This window comes from Pyxicephalus adspersus, chromosome 12 (genome assembly GCF_032062135.1).
Source record: "Pyxicephalus adspersus chromosome 12, UCB_Pads_2.0, whole genome shotgun sequence".
In the NCBI taxonomy this organism is placed as follows: Eukaryota; Metazoa; Chordata; class Amphibia; order Anura; family Pyxicephalidae; genus Pyxicephalus; species Pyxicephalus adspersus.
In genome coordinates this window covers 1,969,653-1,985,295 of record NC_092869.1, presented here as the reverse complement: position 1 = coordinate 1,985,295, position 15,643 = coordinate 1,969,653, and the positions used below count along the sequence as shown (strand labels likewise).

Here is a 15,643-nt window from a genome sequence, read left to right as displayed (position 1 = left end):
ACTCATATAGGAGATTTCCCATCATTTCCTGTCCTGGTGACACTCATATAATAGATTTCTCATCACTTCCTGATAGCAGTAAAAACCTGACAGGGGTTCATCCCATAATTCACCTATTTGCCCCCACTGACCCTTGTGATGTAATTAGCGCACACTGCCGCCCCCTACCACCTCTGCTGGGAGTCGGCTCCTCTGGGCGTCCAAGCTGAGTATTCCGAGGTCCAGGAAAAAAAATTTGGGATTATTTTTAGCGTCCAATGAAGGCGGCGGCCTGACGGGAGAGAGGACAGAGCGAGCTTTGAGTGCGCAGCACCACCCACCCCGAACTCCAAACCGTTTCCCCCCCCCCTCCCCACCAAGGACCATGATGGAGCCACACAGACGTCTCCTTATGCTGCTCTGCCTGCTGCACCCACAAGGTAAGAAACCTCCAACGCCCCGCACACCCGGCGCCAAAAATCTGCCCTACCTGTGCCAAGCCCGGGGTGTCGTACCCAGATCGGTGGGTTTATGGCTGCAGATTTGGGGGGGCTGAGCCATTTCCAATCCGGACCTTCCAAACCCCAAACTCACCACCTGTGGAACATTCAGTTTTGGAAAACTTTTTGGAAACTTTTGGTTTTTATATTCACCCGGGTGTGGCGGGACGCGGAGTGAAAATTCCATTCAGGTGGGTTGTTACCGAGCATTGATTAGTGGAAAAATGGCAAATTGATCAGAAATTGGTGCGTTATTGATCGACAGATCGGGAGAAATGTTTATTGAGTTATCATTAAACATTTTCTTTACTGGTGAAATTAGAATTCAGATCAGAAGGGAAGGAGCATAGAATAATTATAGCCAATCACAAGACTCGATTGTATCAGTGCTCAGATTGATTGGGCAGAGCATCGGAAATATTTTTAGCCAATCACAAGGCTTGATTATCAGTAATCAGATTGATTGGATGGGTCATTGAATATTTATAGCCAATCACAAGACTTGATTGTATAACTGATCAGATTGATTGGATGGAGCACCAAATATTTATGGCCAATCGCAAGGCTTGATTGTAACGTTGATCTGATTTTTGATTGGCAATAACATGGGGAGTCTCAAAGTTCCATACAAGAAACGATCGATAATTCCTTGACTGGAAATCCATCGAGGAATATTGATCATTTGACCTGAGCAGCCCTCAGTATATGCAGAATCCTGATTGGACATTACTCAGAGCTCCGCCCCCGCTGTGCCATCACCGATATCTGGATTTCAATTAATAAAAAAAACGGCACCTTCTGATCGATCTCCAAACAATATCTCCGCTTGATATTAATCAGTGGGGGACATAGTTGTTTAGAGATTTTCCTTGATGTGATGATTATTGATCTGTGATGTCCCAGCATGCACTAAGTAACGCAATCAGTAGGGGGCGCTCTGTACAGCAGATGAGTTCTTGTCACCTTTTTAGAAACTTTTTGTTTTTTTGTGCTCGTTATACTTGCTGCTTCCCCATCTCCCCTTCACTCAGCTGATTGGCTCAGACAATGACAGGTTCTCTTATTGTCATGTTATTGCCTCCCCCCCCCCCCCTGACTGTCACGCAGCGAGTTGCCCCGCGTCGTGGGCGAGATGTATTTTTATCTGTTTACACTCGGCGTTTATTTCCAGCTGCTGCCAGCCTATAATTTACCATCCAGAGAAAGATGCGGGATTTTAATAACAACGTCGGTGACCTTTAGCCTGCACCCCCCACCCGGGGCCCCACCCATCACCCCCACCGCCGCTGTTCCCTCTACAAGTTTACCTCCGTGGGAAATCCTAGGGTTGTCACCAAAATCAGGGAGAAATGGGGACATCTATTCCAGTGACAAGTCTAGGAGATTTCTTCTCACTTCCTGTTGTGTCTCTAAGACAGGAAGTGATGTTACACTTGTCAGGGGAAGCTTCCTATTGGGGCACCGGTCCCAGTAACAACTAATAGGGGAATTTCTGTCATTTCCTGTTACGTCTCTGGAACAGGCAGTAAGGACAAATCCACCTGGCAGTGATATTTCCTTTATATGTACTGATCAGAGTAGCTTCCCATTCCTCGGGGGTGGGATTTCAGGTTCCTGCACACCCCCGAGGTGCTGGGAAACCTCAACTGACTTCCAGTGTATTCTGCCAGGAGCTCGGTATATTAAAGGGGCACTCCACCCAGGTCTGATTGGTGTCCCCTGTCCCCTGGCGTCATGTTCTTCCCCTGTGACACGTAGGTACCATGTGACCTGTTCTAACCCCGCCTTCCTTCTTCCAGGGCTCGTTACGGCTTTCAACATTGATGCAAAACGACCGCAGGTGTTCCGTGGCCCCGAAGAGGCTCAGTTTGGCTACACGGTCCTCCAGCATGAAGCCGACGGACAGAAATGGTAAATTGGGGGGAGGGAAACCTTTGGCTTCATTGCTTTCTGTATTCATGAAGCTGCTGCAATCCAGCAGATGGGACTTCAATGGCTGCATGCTTGTTTGGGGTTATGGAAGTCAGAGGATAACAATGACACCTTGGTGTAGGGAACCTACAAGGATTTATGTTCGGAAAATGCCGATCTCCTGGCTGTCATGCGGATCCTCAGAGCTTTACAATGAAGCCAGTGGATGGACATAACAGGTCGGTGGGATCCTCCATAGACAGCCCAGCCAATGGCGGCTCCTGTATGAGGGTCACCTGTAAGTAAATCCATGTCGATTCCCTTCGCCCACACGCTCGCTTTCAGCGGACGCTGCAATCTCTGGAAAAGCCGTTTTCCATCTTTTACAAGATGGAGTCACGTTTCACCTCCCACACCAAATTGGTCCACCGGGGGTCCGCTCGTTATCCGGGTCACATCCTAGATCTCACGGATGGGAAGTGCTTGTGACCCCCTGGGGGGCAAATAAGGAGCCGTCCAATGATGGACATCTGGAAAATCACATAGCAGTCTGAGATCTGCTCTCTGTACTCTCATACCTGACTGATTGACAATAATGGGCTGTCTGGGGGGAATTTATCTTAGCAGCTGTACATTGAGAATTGTAAAACTAACCTGGAGTATTCATCTGGACATAGCAAACAGGTCACGCTGTCACAGCCAATCACTAAGCTAAGTTGCTGCAGCAGGGGTCTATTATATATTCTGATATAGATACTGGACCTGGAAATCCTTCCTGTGTGTTCCCAGGTTCAAGCTCCGCCCCCTAGAGGAAATTAGCACACTAAGGACATGTGACGGGGTTGTGGCACTATGAAAGTCCTGCTGAATAATAAGATGAATGTGCTGATAATCATTATGTTTGTATACCACCATTCAGGGTGCTGGTCGGGGCCCCGTGGGACGGGCCAGATGGCAGCAGGCAGGGGGATGTGTATCGGTGCAACGTCGGTGCCAACAGCAACTCGTCCTGTGCTAAAGTCAACTTGGGTAAGTCGGCCGATCACACACCTGCAGTTCTCTCACCCCATGCAGGAGTCGATGGGACTTACCTGTGTCATATTTCGGGGGATGGGAAGTGAAATTCTGTCCCGGCCCTGATGAAGTCCCTGTTGTCTGCGAAACGCGTTGGTCTGATATTTGCATATTCTAATTTTACCTTTGGATTTCCCTCCCATCATGCTTTGACCGGCCGGCTCTGCAGGTGAACAGGCCCTCCGCAACGTCTCCAAGCACACCAGGAACATGCATTTTGGGATGGCGCTGACCCCGGACGCACATGGCGGCTTTGTGGTAAGACACCTGTTATTTAGCCCCGCCTCCAGCGCTAAACCAAATCCAGGTTCCCAGCCCTGCAGCTTCAATTACAAGCTTCTCACACAGGCCGGGTTACGCCATCTGATTTAGATATTTTCTTTCTTGGTTAGGGGTTAACGTCAGGGCAGTTGGGGTAGAGGGGGGGCGGAGGGCATTTTTGTGGTCGAAAAAAACTGCGCCCGCTGCCATCCAGGGCCAAAATAAGCATCCCATGACTGTGGGCGGCACAGGTGAGACTTCCGCAGCGTTCCGGGTAAACATCGGCAGCCTGGACATTGCAAAATAACCGCATCAGCTCTTTTCTGCCACGGCCCGGGGTCACGGAACAGAAATAAAAGGGAAAAATGCATTTCAAAAAACAGCAAAAAATCTTAACAACCTAAAGGGGGTTGAAATTTGTCATTTAACTTCCTGTCTTGGAGACATAACAGGAAGTAAGACTGGAATTTGAATGTTGTCACCAGAACAGGTGTCCTAGTTAGGCGAGTCCCTGGATAAATACTTAACAAAGGGTCTAACCCTTCCTTGTTCTTTCCAAAAAAAAAAATGTCCCCTTACATACAATTAAAATTTGTTTTTTAGATTTTGCTCTTCCATGTTTTTCTATTTGTTTTTAATGTTGCAATTTGTAGATTGGTCACTAGAGGGAGCAAACTGTCATAATAGATTGCACAGTGAGGTCATTAATTTCAATATGTCGTCCCCTGACTCATAGACCTGGCTTTGTGAGAAGGAGCAGTAAAGCGCCACCCTTGTGTGGTGCTGCAAGGATGGAAGTGCAGCCCACCAATAACACCAATAGAAATATGTTACTTCCTGTTCACTTTTATGCAGCACCTTTCTGTAACTTTGTGGTATTGTCCGCCAGGCTTGCGCCCCACTGTGGTCCCAGGAGTGTGGAACCTCCATGTACAGCACCGGCATCTGTGCCAGCGTTGACTCCTCCTTCAGACCCACAGGGACTATTGCACCGACAGCACAGCGTGAGTCACCTCTGTACAATGCATGGCTTACTGAATGTTACTGCTGCGCTACCACTTTAGGTTTTGGGTCACATGATGTGCGAATGTAGCGCTTAGTCTAAAAGCTGGCTGCATGTGTGCTTTGCCTAGCCTGTTACACGTATTGCATGCTACTGCCATTCACCGCCCTATGCCACGATTTTCAATCACAATCAAAACCCATTTCTAGTGTCTACTTTTGCCTTGGCTAACCACAAATGAAAAATAAAAGTAAATAGTTTCTGTTCTGGAATTTCTCTTCTGTATGGTAAATGCCCCAGTGTTCAAGGGGGCATCAGTTTTGGGGTGTCATTTCACCCAGGGGTGTCCTCCTCTTCCTCCACTAGGGTGCTCCACCTACCTGGACATCGTAATCCTCCTAGACGGGTCAAACAGTATCTACCCCTGGTTCGAGGTGCAGAACTTCCTCAGCAATATCCTCAGCAAATTTTTCATCGGCCCCGACCAGATCCAGGTCAGTGATTTTGATTGATGATGCTAAAATGTAAAAACAGCAACTGTGTTAAGAGGGTAAAGGGTCACACAGTGTTCCTTCTGAGATATTTACTCCTTACTTCCTGTCACAGTGACTGCACAGGAAGTGAGGGACAACTGCAGCATCTTGCCACATGATTCTATACAACCTCCTTTGGTCCTCCTGGGTGGGGCTACAAAAGGGGGAGGTGCTATGAATTAGTAAATGCATTAATTTGAATTTCATCAGTTACAGATCATCCAAAAAATAAGGTTACCAGCAACCTAAGGCAGAATTTTTGTCTGTTCCTGAGAACCATCCCTACTGGCCAAGTTGCTCTCTCAATTTCAGGGCCTAGATAGGTAGAGGGGCCAATAAATTTGGCCCTTTAAGGACCTGCTGCCAATGAATCTGAAGCAGTTCACAACTTATCAGGCAGGGGGCGCACTTTGGCATTCATGCCTGAGTAAGAACCTGACAACCTTTAGCATCCCTCTGCACATATCACATGTATGAGCACCTAGCGTGTCATCCCTAATCCGTGGATCCCCACACTTCCTGCGTGGTTTCCATCGTGCGTCCTGTCCTTCTTTATATAGAAACAGACGCTGATGGCTGCAGATTTACACTAATGACCCCAAGCGTAAATAAACCACACGCATCTGGGAACTGGAGGAGTCATCAGGAATGAAACAATGACACACACACACACATCTCCGCGTGCAGCTGTTTGCAGATATTGGGTGGTATATGTATAGTGCATGTGGTTGTGGGGGACCTCCGCCTATAGCAGGGGCTCTTGCGGTCAGAAGGATTGCTTACCTTTGCATTAGAAACAAGAGAATGGCAAAGTTTGCAAATGTTTGCTTTGACTTTTAATTTTCTTGTGGTCAGGTCGGAGTCTTGCAGTATGGGGAGATAGCCGTGCACGAGTGGTCCCTGAAAGACTTTACGACTTCTCGGGAGGTGATAGACGCCGCCAAAAACATCAGCCGCCAGGAAGGACGGGAGACGAGGACAGCATTTGCCATTCACAAAGCCTGGTATGTGTCTGGTAAACAGGGATTCTATATACTAGGGATAATAATGGGCACTAAATTGGCCCCTGGTAAAGATCTGGACTGATTTCTAGCCCCATTACCATTCCCTAAATCCTATGATGCCCATCTTTTACTTTGGCTTAAAATTTTCATTTTTTTTTTTGTTAATATTGTACCTGTGAGTGGTTGTACAATGATTTGTCCGTTAATTAGTTATATTTATCAATTAATTAAAAATGGTATTTATATGTCAGACCTGTCCAACCTGTGTCCTATCAGTTCATGCTACCCCTCAGATTTGTGCTACCCTTGAAATAGGAGTGACATCAGTGGTAGCACAATATGGGGCTGTGTCTGCACATGCTTCTCGTCGGATTGTGCTACCCTTGAAGTGCACATGTGCAAGGATGTCATTGGTAGCATGGTATGTCAGCTGTGCCTACTCTTTAAATCCCTAACATCTCCTAATCCATGTACCAGGATTCCATAATGGTGAAATATGTCATCTTCAGGGACCTTTGACCTGTTTTTTCAGCTCTGAAGCGTTCAGCCCTGAAAGGGGTGGAAGAGAAGGTGCAAGCAGGCTCCTCATTGTCGTGACCGACGGGGAATCACATGACGGCGATGAGCTGCCCCTTGCCTTGGAAGAATGTGAAAAGCGCGACGTCACCCGCTACGCTATTGCGGTACGTGACTACACATTACAAATTGATGGGTGACAACGCTACATGTGCAATGTAATATCATACATAGCATATCAGACATTCCTAAAGAATAATACAGGATAAGCTCAGAATGAACGAGGTGCATGGATCCTCACACATGCTGCATGACTTCTCATGATGAATTCTCAGCTTTTATTTTCCATCAGGTCCTTGGTAATTACATGAGGAGGCAGCAAGACCCAAACGCCTTCATCAACGAAATTAAATACATCGCCAGTGACCCGGACGAGAAATATTTCTTCAATGTGACGGACGAGGCCGCACTGAATGACATCGTGGACGCCTTAGGGGACAGAATCTTCAGCTTAGAAGGTGCAAAGATACCCCCAAAAAATGACAACACAATGCAGTTTGTGACCCCCTGCAATATAATGGGAAATCAGAGCTGTCCCGGGTCGTGTGCACACTTCCTGTGGGGTCTTAAAGGGCCCCTGAGTCCTTATTTTGAGCTATAAAATAATTACATTGCAGAGATTGGAGAGTGGGAGTGGCTAGCAAAAAGGGGCGGGGCTGACACTACTCAGTCCATAAAACAGCTGTGTGGTGTCAGGGTCCAGCTGGCTAATAAAGGGGAAAGATGGGCTCAACACCATAATATGCAGATTTGTACCGCTGACCTCTTGCCATCTCCTATTTAATGTACAGCGCTGCGTAATATGTTGGTGCTATATAAATCCCGTTAAATAATAATGGTTTTCTCTTCAGGTACTCATGGCACCAACGAAAGCTCCTTCGAGCTGGAGATGTCCCAAGTCGGCTTCTCCATTCACCTCCTGGAGGTAAGAAAAAAAAAGAAAATCTGCCGCTGTCACCAACAGATGGGAATTCACAAATCTGACAGGTGGAGCCAAACAAAGCGTGACGGGTCTAAGGGAGGTGTAAGCCCTGCATTGGAGGAATTGTGGTCTAAAGCAGTGATTTTCAACCACTGTTCCGTGGCACACCAGTGTGCCGTGAGAGATCTTCAGGTGTACCGTGGGAAATTATCCAATTATCATTGTCGAGTGCCTGTGCTGTAGTGACTGGCAGAGTAATGTAATACTCTTCCATGTCAGTGGGTGGCAGTAGGTAGCTCAAGCGCCTTGTTTATTTTTAGAGGCGAGAATTAGCTACAAAGTGTAATTTTGTAACACTTTTGATTTGTGGTGTGCCGCAGGTTTTTTTTAATGTAAAAAATGTGCTGTGGCTCAAAAAAGGTTGAAAAACGCTGGTCTAAAGGTTAAACCTGGCCAATCCCATTTTCTTTTGGCGTTAGGTCCCCATTGGGGAAATTCTCCCTCATTTCCTGTTCCAGTGACCACACAGGAAATGAGGGATATTGTCCCAGAGGGGACACAGAATGAAATAACTAACTGACAGATGTATAAGATACAAATGTCACCCCTGCTGACTTTTTCTGGTAAAGATTTCCTCCACTTCCTGTCTATTACAAGGGTGTCATTAAGAATAGGAAGTGAGCACAAATCATATAAATGTCTTTTTTATTGGTCTTTAAATGTAAGTAATTCTATGTGCAGGTCGAATTCGGAGTTCCCCTTTAAAATATGTCCCCACAATTTTCCCCCCGCCATGCAGATGATAGAAGTGGGTGCTGAGCGATGACTTCCGTGCCATTTGTATACAACACATTCCATTTCAATAAACAACGTCTCCGCGGTTTATGGGGGACAGCTGTGTATAAGTGGACGTTGTCACAAATGTTATTCTTGGAGCAGACAACACGCGTACAGGGTAATCATTTGTTTCAGGAGCGTGTTTGTCAAACTACAAGACTGTGACATGGCAGCCTCAACATCTGGCAAAACTGTATAAGTTTTATTTAGTCCGCGTCCCCATTAAGTTTTTTCCCTCCACTTCCTGTCAGGGTGACACCAACAGGAAATAAAGTGTAAAAGTAATACCTTGACAAAACAGCTGAAAGGGCATTACGAAAGAATTTTCTGCACTTCTTGACCTATAGACAAAACAGGAAGTTACAGTAAATCTCCCCAACGTGAGGGAAATATATTCTTTACAGTTGTCACCAGAACAGGTGTCCCCATTGGAAGATTTGTTCTTTGTTCCTTTTTCTTATGACAACTTCAATATTTTGGATGTCACTGTGAAGGGTCACCAGGGTTGGGTAGGCGGATGTAACTGAATACGGTTAGCTGATCTCTCTTTTGTCTCCCGCAGGATGGGATTCTGTTCGGGACGGTGGGAGCGTACAACTGGGACGGGGCCGTGCTGAAGGAATCCCGGGAAAGCCGGATTATGCCCCCTCGTGCTGCCTTCGAGAAGGAGTTTCCAGTCAAGATGAAGAAGCACGCTGCCTACCTGGGTAACTTGACATGCCGGCACTGGGCCGAGGAGCTAGCACTTTGTACTGGGCCCAGGAAGGGGAAAAATCTCTAACCCGGCTCTGACACCATTTTGAGTGTTGGAAGTATTTGGAGAACACCAAAAAGGCCGACACGTTTCAGTGAATTGGGGCTCCTTCCTCGGGGATGTAGGATGTGGTTTTAGGTGAAACCTCAGAGGCCGGATGTTCCAGTTCTGTAGTGCGTCACCCTGCAGTGGAGGCTCCATATTAAGGACTATCCACAGGTTGAGTTAGCACTGATCACCGGCAAGGTCTACCCCACCTACTGGATACCCAACCCATGCCAGGAACCATTCAGTTTCTAGATTTGGGGGAATTATGGCTCGGCCTTTCCCAGGGTTTTGGAAGTAGTTGTAGACAGAATCTTCTCCATCCTGCAGTGCGGCTCAATTCTAAGGACCACCCATGAATGAAGTTGCCATAGATCACCTACCTCCGGGAAGGTCCACCGCTACCCCACCTACTACAAACCCAAACTATGCTGGGCACCCTTCAGTTCTCCATAATTTTGGGGAATTGGGGCTCAGACTTTTGATGTAATTGTAGCTCTAATATGAAATGAAGGTCTCACATTCAGGTTTCTTCATTCCAAGGACCATCCATGGGTTTTGCTGCCACAGATCACCAGCAAGGTCCAGCACTATCCCGCCTACTACAAACCCATCCTACCCCAGGCCCCGTCATTATCTATCATTTCGGTGAATCTGGACTCAGCCTTCCTTAGGGATTTTAATGTAGTTTTAGGTGTAAGATTTGGAGGTCAGATGTACAGGTTCCATGGAGAATCTTCGCCAATGGAGGCTCCATTCTACAGACCACTCATGAATTGAGTTGCCATAGATCCTCTACCACTGGCAAGGTCCAGCACTACCCCACCTACTGGGTGGTACCACCACCTAATTGGGGAATATTTTGGGGAATCCGGGCTCAGCTTACCCCAGAGCTTTTGACGTGGGTCTAAAATATGGAGTTCTTCTGAATCTGTGGATCTTCTCCAACCTTTAGTGGAGGCTCCATTCTATGGACCATCCACTGGTTGAGTTGCCACAGATCATCTACCACTGGCAAGTTTCTGTACTACCCCACCTATAAACCCAACCTATGCCGGGCACCCTTCAGTTTTCCATAATTTTGGGTAATAGTGGCTCAGCCTTCCTCGGGGCTTTTGATGTAGTTATAGATATGGAAGTCAGGGGTTCAAGTTCTATGGAGAATCTTCTCCACCCTGCGATGAAGGCTCCATTCCAAGGACCATCCATGGGATGAGTTGCCAAAGATCCCCTATCACCTACCCCACCTACTACAAACCCAAACAATTCCAGGCACCCCTCAGTTTTCCATAAATTTGTGGAATCGGGGCTTACCTTAAAGCTTTTGATGTAGATGTAGGTGTAAAATATGGAGCCTTTGCCAGGCACCTTCAGTGTCTATAATTTCAGGGAATCGGGGATCGGCCTTCTTCAGGGCCTTTAATGTAGTTATACTGTAGGTGAAGGACCATCCATGAGTTGGTTGCACCCCAAGGCACCCTTAAAGGTCTATCATTTCAGGGAATCAGGGCTCAGCCTTCTCAGGGCTTTTGATTTAGTTGTAGGCGTAAGATACGGAGGCCATCAGGATCTGTGGAGAATCTCCAACCTTCAGTAGATGTCATGTTCTAAGGACCATCTACTGGTTGAGGGGCCACAGATCACCAGCAAGGCCCAGCGCTACCCCACCTACTACAAACCCAACCCCTTTCCGTGCACCTTTCAGGGTCTATCTTTGCCTGGACCACAGGTCCTCTATCTTTCCAGCCTCCACTTGGCCACCAGGAACACTTGAGATACTACCTGAACCCCATGGTGCGGGCTTTGAGACCTGAGGTGCCAATCAACAGCCCCCAGTACATTGGGGATCAGGCCGTGTGCCAATAAATTGTTGAAATTGCCAGTAAATTTACAGGGAGGTCAGTGGTAGGCCCAATTTGGTGGCAAACCAAGATTGTGGAGGTCTTTGTGTGGCTCTTCATTACAATGGCCCCCATTTACCCCACTTACCTTCTGATTCTTGCTCCACAGGTTATACGGTGTCCTCCATCACGCTACGCAGTGGGAGAGTGTTATATGTAGCCGGAGCCCCCAGGTTCAAACACAAAGGCAAGGTCATCTTATTCGAGATGTCCAGGAAAGGAAACGTAGCCATATCCCAAGCTCTGGTGGGAGAACAGGTAAGTAAAGATAGCAAAAGTTGTTTTTGTGCAGTCAAAAGATTCATAGAATGAAGGCCAGGGGGTAATAAGGGGCCCAAGAACTCACACCGGAAGGGGCTTCTGAATACCCCCAAAGACCATTTGAAGCCTATGTGACCAATACAAAGCACCACGAACCATTTGTCTTCCCTTATGACTCCAATGTATTTATCAAAATTTGACCAAAATTCTGATTTTTACCGAAATTTTTAGGAGACAAAAACTTACTACTTTGTTCATCCTTACAGAAATTACAAACTTCTCATAAACAATGTTATAGATAGTGGGAACTTTGGGCAAAAGCTCGATACATTAGGCTGGTCAAAATGGAAATGTTTTTCGGGTCCCAACGGTTGGATGTTGGTGCCTCCATGGGCCAGAATCTCCGCCATTCATGGGGCCTGGATTGTCAGTGGGCCCTGGTCTCCAAGGCATTTCAGCTGGCTCTGTAGGTCTATTTATGGTGGGCTCCATATTTTCCTTAATTTTCATACCCAATGTCCTCTCCTTCATTCCCCCAGATCGGCTCATATTTTGGCAGTGAGGTGTGCCCGGTGGATGTTAACGGAGATGGGTTAACGGATGTCCTCTTGGTAGCCGCTCCTATGTTCCTCGGACATCATCACAAGGAAACCGGACGGGTGTACATCTACCGAGTGGGGCAGGTAATGGCAATTACCCGGGACTCCACCAAGCCCGCCTTGTATGGTAAACGCCAAGGAGTCCCTCTTGGGTCGAAAATTTTAATTTTGGCTCTGTTGAGGGCCACTCAGAGAGAGGTGTGGAGGCCCCCATCACCATGACCTTCATACCTAATAACAGGTTCTCTTTCTAAACTTTTCATGCAGGTGCTCCTGACTCTTAACGGCACCCTCCACGCTGACCGCAAGGTGCAGGACTCTCGCTTCGGTTACTCCATGGCCAGCGCCCCAGACCTCAACCATGATGGGCTAAATGATGTGGTGGTAGGGGCCCCATTGGAGGACAACCACCGGGGGGCAGTGTACATCTACCACGGGCACCGCAACACTATCCTGCCATCCTACAAGCAGGTCAGTCATTGTATGTACAATCACTTACTGTAATGCAAATTACTGTCACAAGAAACAAGGACCACCCCCGCGGGGAAGAATGGGAAGCCCCTTATCTATCCAATAACCAATGAGATCACAACATGCAACTCATACAATCTTGGGGCGACCCTTCTACTTAGGCCATTCGCTCAGTGGGGTGGGGTTGTTTCGGGACTTTTCTTCAGTCATGTGACCAGAGCCTATTTCTGTCTGCCCTGCAGAGAATAGACTCCGCCTCCTTCCACCATGGACTCACCTACTTTGGCCGCAGCGTCAGCGCGCAGATGGACTTGGATGGGGACGACCTGGTGGACCTGACAGTCGGCAGCCAGGGGGCAGTGGTTGTCCTCAGGTATGTAGGAAAAGTCCTTGCGGGGGAGGGAGCAGGGAGATCTCATTGTCAGAGCCTGAGGAGCCACTGTCTGTCTCAGCCAATCAGATTGTCAGGTTGTTCCTCAAAGATCAAGTCCACTCAGATGGAATATTTCAGTTATTGGTGGGACCCAGTTGAAATTTTGAAATTAAACTTGTAGTTCTCTTACATTTCTCAAGCAGTGGTTCCTCAGGGGCGGGGTTTAAGAAATGCCTTTATATCATGTCTACCTTGCAGGTCTCGGAGCATCGTACGGGTCAACGCCACCCTCCATGTGACCCCGCCCACCATCAACATGCTGCAGAAGAACTGCGTGCGGCAGGGCAAGGAGTCCGTCTGCCTGAACGTCACCGTCTGCTTCTCCGTCAACTCCAAGTCACCTGGAAAATGGGACAACCGATTCGGTCAGTACCCTAGAGTTCATCATGAGAACCCCAGATGGGGCAGCCAATGGCTTCAGGAAAAGTTTGGTCCCTCTGGCTACTTGTGGGGTCAGGAATGATCCCATCCTGGTGTATTTTGGAGGTAGGGTTGCCAGATGTCTGTTGATCCTGCCAGAAATCCAGGGAGTTAGTAACTTCCTGTCTTGTACAGTTATCAGTTACATTGTTCTTGTTGGACTACATAACTGCTCTGCTGTGATACAGCACAATGAGATGAGGCTGGGGCAGGTGTTCTGTAGCCTTGTTCTAGGGTGACAATGCCGCTCCTCTATTATTACAGTATAGTTAATGTGTGTTGTCACCAGAAGACAGGAAGTGTGTTATTAGCAGAATCACCACGAACAAAAAGCCAAAAGAGAAAAGTTTGCAGTAAGACATTTTGGTTTTGGATTTAAATATATTTAAAGGGACGGCTTGGTTTTTCTTGACACGGGACCCCTAGAATATGAGTGCGGGGGGTGTCACGATGAGCACTAATAGCCCCCCCAGGTTTGGTTTTATATAAGGTGGTGAGCTTTAAGCTGACACATCTACGCCGTGACACCCACAATACAGCCAGGGGGCAGCAGGGACAGGAATGTCGATAGGGTGACATCCAGGAGCCTCCCCAAGAGGACCTGTCACTCTAAGCCACTGCCATTCCGAAATCTGACCCTGCCATTGGACGGCTTGTGGCATGTGACACAAAATCATACATTTTTCCCATATGGATACTTTAAGAGTGACTTATATACCCTTTGGGGGTCTTCCTGTACCTTATTTATATCAGACTTGTAGTTCTGCCATAGCAGAAGTTATATCTCTCAGGCTGCCTCTGCCACGCAGGCCGTGGGTCGGACCCAACGTATTACAAATATTCTGTGGTTTACATAGGACTCACATACACCCAACACTATAATTACCTCCCCAGCCAGCCTGGGACTCCATAAGAGGGACAGAAACATAAGGATTACATTGTAATAAACTGTACTCTGTGTCCCCCTCTTGGTGGAAAGGCAGTACTGCAATATGAAAGAACTGATTTCTATTTATTTTCCAGCTGATGGATCTGTTTATCCCATAGCAGAGCATTCACACAGCCGATGACGGTGCAGCGCACTAAGCACAGGCGTGGGATGGAGTATACAGATGGTCTCTATATATATGATATGGGATGGGGGGGCTCTGCGTATCTCCGATTACCATGATGACTTTTCCATGCCACTTGGAAGGGCATGGCGTGAAACATCTGCTAAAATGAAGCCAGGAAATGGGGATTTTATTGGGGAGGGGGCGGCCTGTGCGTGCGACTGCAATAATTGCATCATAATAGGTTCTGTTTCTATATTTATAACGTACATAGAAAATGCCACCCTGAGAAATGCCCAGCTGGCATCACTGGGTACACATGGGCAGGAAGTGGCTGTAAAGAGGAAGCAATGAGCAGCAATGGTGAATTTTGGATGGTGAGGGGGTCATCGCTTGGCATTGGGGGAATCGTGGATTGATGATTTTTACATGAATGTGCCCGCCATATGGGTGACTGGCATCCCAATATTAACCCTTCCTGTCCCCCCCTCGCAGGGCTCCATTACAACCTCTCCCTGGATGACCGCAGAGGGACCCCCCGCGCCGTCTTCGACAAGAATCTCCAAAGGCTGACCAGCAGGCGGGCGCGGATCTCCACAGGGGTGGTACTTTGTATGAATGTCAGCTTCCATGTCATTGTGAGTGATTGGGCGACTTTGGGAGGGTGGTAGGGAGGGCATTGGACTTACCTGGGGGGGGACATGGCACAACATACTCCATGCAGACCTTGAATTATAGCCTCAAACCCTTTTCTAATTAATAACATCAACAACAAATAAATAACCAATAAACGGGGTAAAGGGAGGTCCTCTTTAAATTGTTGAAGCGGAGCTTTGCTGTAACATATTTCCGTCTCCCCAGGACACAGCCGACTATCTGAAACCAATCGGAGTTATCCTGAGATTCAACCTGAGCGACTCGGAGTCCAGCCCGGTACTGGATGACCGGTGCCCATCAATGGTCAGGAGGCTGGTGAGTGAACTGCGCCACAGTATATGTCAGAGCTATATAAATGTATAATCATAGTGTGTGACTGTGGGGGGACATTAGAGTGTCAGCTCCTCTGTACAGAGACTGATGGGACTGGCTCAGTGTTCTCTGTACAGT

General features: G+C 47.6%; 1 protein-coding gene across 1 annotated transcript in view; it reads left to right on the top strand.

Moving 5' to 3' along the window:
• Positions 1-367: 367 nt before the first annotated feature.
• The window catches only part of ITGA10 (integrin subunit alpha 10), a 24,764-nt gene continuing 9,488 nt past the window's right edge, over positions 368-15,643 (top strand). Inside the window, exons 1-18 of the mRNA XM_072428230.1 lie at positions 368-419; positions 2,279-2,390; positions 3,310-3,419; positions 3,634-3,722; positions 4,615-4,729; positions 5,095-5,222; positions 6,117-6,265; positions 6,798-6,948; positions 7,134-7,299; positions 7,693-7,766; positions 9,163-9,307; positions 11,410-11,558; positions 12,101-12,244; positions 12,428-12,631; positions 12,874-13,004; positions 13,263-13,429; positions 15,032-15,174; positions 15,398-15,508. Of these exons, the coding sequence (XP_072284331.1) occupies positions 368-419; positions 2,279-2,390; positions 3,310-3,419; positions 3,634-3,722; positions 4,615-4,729; positions 5,095-5,222; positions 6,117-6,265; positions 6,798-6,948; positions 7,134-7,299; positions 7,693-7,766; positions 9,163-9,307; positions 11,410-11,558; positions 12,101-12,244; positions 12,428-12,631; positions 12,874-13,004; positions 13,263-13,429; positions 15,032-15,174; positions 15,398-15,508 (2,340 nt within the window). The remainder of the gene's footprint in view (positions 420-2,278; positions 2,391-3,309; positions 3,420-3,633; positions 3,723-4,614; positions 4,730-5,094; positions 5,223-6,116; positions 6,266-6,797; positions 6,949-7,133; positions 7,300-7,692; positions 7,767-9,162; positions 9,308-11,409; positions 11,559-12,100; positions 12,245-12,427; positions 12,632-12,873; positions 13,005-13,262; positions 13,430-15,031; positions 15,175-15,397; positions 15,509-15,643) is intronic.